General features: G+C 41.6%; 1 protein-coding gene across 1 annotated transcript; it reads right to left on the reverse strand.

Moving 5' to 3' along the window:
* Positions 1–670: 670 nt before the first annotated feature.
* Positions 671–2,372, reverse strand: foxd3 (forkhead box D3). Its single transcript, XM_048199918.1, has one exon. The coding sequence runs from the start codon at positions 1,889–1,891 to the stop codon at positions 776–778; it is 1,116 nt and encodes a 371-aa protein (XP_048055875.1). The 5' UTR covers positions 1,892–2,372; the 3' UTR covers positions 671–775.
* Positions 2,373–3,975: the final 1,603 nt, after the last annotated feature.

Here is a 3,975-nt window from a genome sequence, read left to right on the forward strand (position 1 = left end):
CCGTTAGATAAAATTAAATATTCGTACGGGGGTTTTATCATTTTGAATTAAAATATCCTGTTATTAAATTTTAAAAAGAACTGCTGAATTGACTATTTCAAAATGCGTTATTCGCAAATTAACTATCAAAATAAGCTCATTTATCTTAATATGTAGGCTAAACACAGACGAAACTGCTGTTTTTAATCACATAGCCTATGTAAATTAAAACCATAATAGCCTACGTTTGCATTTGTTTCTGTAGGCTGCTTGTTTGCACGTGTCATCGTTGCATTCCTGTAATTTTAGAAAAAATCTGTTTGATTTAATAAAATCAATTGTGTCTGAGATGCATTGGATTGTTTTCATATTTATTAACAAATGAAGTTGATTTACAACACAATATTGCTACATAGATTACATATATTTAAATTTTATAAACATACTTTTTCAGTCTTTCAGTAAGAACAGTTTAATATTTCATATTGGAAAACAAAGGGAAAAACATTATTCTTGAAATCACTTCTTTCAGGATGAAAACAAAATATGGAAAAAATAAGGCTCACTCAAGTTTAAACAACGAAATGAAATAGGAAAGAAAAACATGTAAATTAATTTCTTTGTACAAATATTTACAAACATTACCTGTACTGAAAGCATTCCTTTTTGATTATGAATTTTCTTTTTTCTCAAAAGTCTTTACATGGCTACATTGGGGCGGACGAATTGTCCAGTGCTGCCTATAGTTCGTGCTGTATCGTCTTTAAAATATATGTCTAAAAAAATAGTCTGATTATCATTGAGAAGGCCATTTAGATACCGCTGCTGTGGACGCTGTCGGTAAAAACTGTCCAGAGATGATATTTGACGGGACGCTGAGAATTGGCGCGATGGCTGATGTCCGGGTTAAGGACAGGGACTGTGCGCTCAGTAAGGCGGACTGCACCGTCACGGGCGGCCGCAGGAAAGTCTGTGCGCTCGAAGAGCTGCTGGAGACCCCGATAATGTTTTCTATGCTGAACGATGGTCGACTGGACGGCTCGGATTTGATAATTGACGCGGTGCTCAGGCTGTTCAGTTGTAACTGGAGACTTGGACTTAGTTGAGAGTTAAAAGCTTTTCTGTTCAGTTCTGCGGAGGGCAAGAGAGGCACCGCCGGAGGGAGCATCGGACCCACCGGGGGAATGTACGGGTACTGCAGAGCGGCTGCAGGGTGCGAGTAGGCGGCCGGGTGAATTCCATAGTGGCGTCCGTAAGGATTCCCAATGCTATATGCCCCAAAACTCTGCATCATGAGGGCGGTCTGGTCCCTGAGAATGTCCGGCTGGTGTCTCTTGAAGCGTTTCCTCCTCCTCAGAAAGCTGCCGTTGTCGAACATATCTTCCGACTGGGGGTCGAGGGTCCAGTAGTTGCCTTTGCCCGGGTTGCCCGGTTCCCGTGGGATCTTGACGAAGCAGTCGTTGAGGGACAAGTTATGGCGAATGGAGTTTTGCCAGGCCGGGAACTTCTCCCGGTAGTAAGGGAAGCGGTTGCTGATAAACTCGCAGATCCCACTGAGCGTCAACTTCTTCTGCGGGCTCTGGAGGATGGCCATGGTGATGAGGGCGATGTACGAGTAGGGCGGCTTCACCAGACTGCTCTTGGGCTTGCTTTGCATGGTACCGGAGGAGCTCTCCTGAGCATCCCCCTTGGACTCTCCCTCGCCGCCGCTCTCGCATGGACTGTCGCTACGCTCCTTCACCTCGATTTCCTCCACCTCATCTCCCCGGTCCTGCATGCATTGGCTCTCGCAGTCACTGTCCCGCTCCATCCCCTCGTCGCCCTCCCCGACCACGTCGATATCCACATCGTCAGCTGTGAGTACGGTCTGACCGGACATGTTGCTGGCACTGGTGCCTCCAGACAGGGTCATCACCGCTCACTTTACTGCTGGAGCAACCCAAGGTAAGAGCAGCGGTCAGATCAGATGACGACCAGTGGCTATAAATGCAGGTCAGTCCCGGCCTGCCAGGAAAACTTCAACTTTAGAAAATATTTCTCCAGTCCAAAGGCTTCTTTCTGTAGGCTACACCTCGTCTCCTTTCCACTGTATGTCCTGGAAACTTAAGCGTGGTTTTGGACCGAGGAGTCAAGATGACACACGCTTTGAAAAGCAGGCTTTAAAGACTGTCTGATAGATTACTTTTCACTTAAAGATATACTATCAGCCGCGTCACGTGACCCGCCGACGTCAGAGGTCGCGCTGTTATACCGCTGAGCCGAAGTTGTTTCATGGATTTGTCAACAAAGGGAACAACAGTAACATCGCCTCTGTTCGTCCGTCATAGACCATTTAGCGGTGGCGGAGGGGAGAAAATCGGCCTGCATGATTGAAATCATCTCCAGAGCTGACATGCATTCACTCGCCCGCGCTAAACGCAAACTTAACTTTTCTTAGGCCAATTAGCCTATATTGAAAGCTGCTGAACGAAAACGTCTACAGCTAAGTTAATTGAATCTCTTGTCATTTATTTGTGTGCTCGAATACTGCATGGTTAAACGAACAGTTTAAAATATTGTACTTTTATAATAAAATTAGGCTATTTTGTAGTCATTGGAGAATTAAATATAACCTTCGCTCGAGTGTTTCTGTAGACGTCAGCACTGATTTTTGTTACGTGTGAAATAAGTACAAAAACAATGGAAATCTCTAAATAAAGATCGTTGTGGAGGTGCTAACGACCCTCATCATTGCTCGTGTTAACATATGAATTAAGTAGGAAATGAGCGCGCGGGTAAATGCATAGGAGCCATTCACACGCGCACAGGTGAGCGACGCATGTGGGATATTCCCAAGAAAAAGAAAGCGGAGAGGGAATATGTAAACTCTTTTAACATTTCCTGGATCGTGTGAGAAAATGTTTCTCAGTGTCGTTGTGCTTCACGGGAGCTGCGAGGTTTAATTATAGGCTACTTATCTGTGGTTTGTACTTGAATGCTCTTGTTTCTTATAACCTAATATTTGAGAGATTAAACATTGATGTGATTGTACCTTTTTTTTTGTCGATGCACAGAAAAAAAATGTTCTCTGGTTAGATTCATCACTTATTTAACCACAAGTAATATAACGTCTTATCGATCTACAGCTTGGAATATCTGCCCCTGCTGTAATGAAAATAAAGCCTGATGTAATTGACACTCGAATCAATTATTCTCACAACCATTCTATTAGAGCTTACAAAAAAGGCTGTATCATTTTTTTCTTAATGGTCAGAACTACGAAATTGTTAGAAAACAAATAGTAAAGCTCAATATTTCTTCAGCGAATCGCTTATCTCTGTTTTTTTTGTGCAGGTTTTGCAGCGCTGCTCTCAAAATAGCCTAATTTGTTAATAGCTCTCAAAATTGTTCATAACAATCATTATGATTATTATAAATAATAATAAATAAATATTATTGTTATTATTATTATTATTATTAGAAAACCTTTTATTTGTATAAAATTCATTAGGGAGCTCATTAAATAGTGGCTATTATATATTTTTCAGTATGCTTGTTTTTGTTGGATGACATTTAATCTGCAAATAGGCCACCACCTTTCACCTCGACCTTTACCTTTAGCCTGCTTACCATCCTTTCTATTCTCCGAGGAACGCATGCTTGTGCTACATCTTTGAAGCTGTTTTTGCATGGTGAATGAATGAGATTAATTGAATCATGTTGTTATTAATGGTATTGAAGTGCTCAGGCAAACAGACAGTGGCCCGTGTGATGTCCCGTTTATCAATACGGGCTACTTAGAGGATGAAGTCAAGGCACCATCTTACGCTGCCTAAAGCCAATATTTGCTTTAGAAAATTGTTCTTCTGCTCATTACGCAATTGATTAATAGTTTTTACTTATGTTAGTTTCGTAGATATATATTTTAAATAATATTGTAGGAGCCCACTTCAACAATAGTTCAACAAACTCCACATTTATTTGCTGATTTACTGCTGTAGATCAAGGCTAATTGTG

The sequence above is a fragment of the Megalobrama amblycephala genome, linkage group LG8 (assembly GCF_018812025.1).
Source record: "Megalobrama amblycephala isolate DHTTF-2021 linkage group LG8, ASM1881202v1, whole genome shotgun sequence".
NCBI lineage: Eukaryota > Metazoa > Chordata > Actinopteri > Cypriniformes > Xenocyprididae > Megalobrama > Megalobrama amblycephala.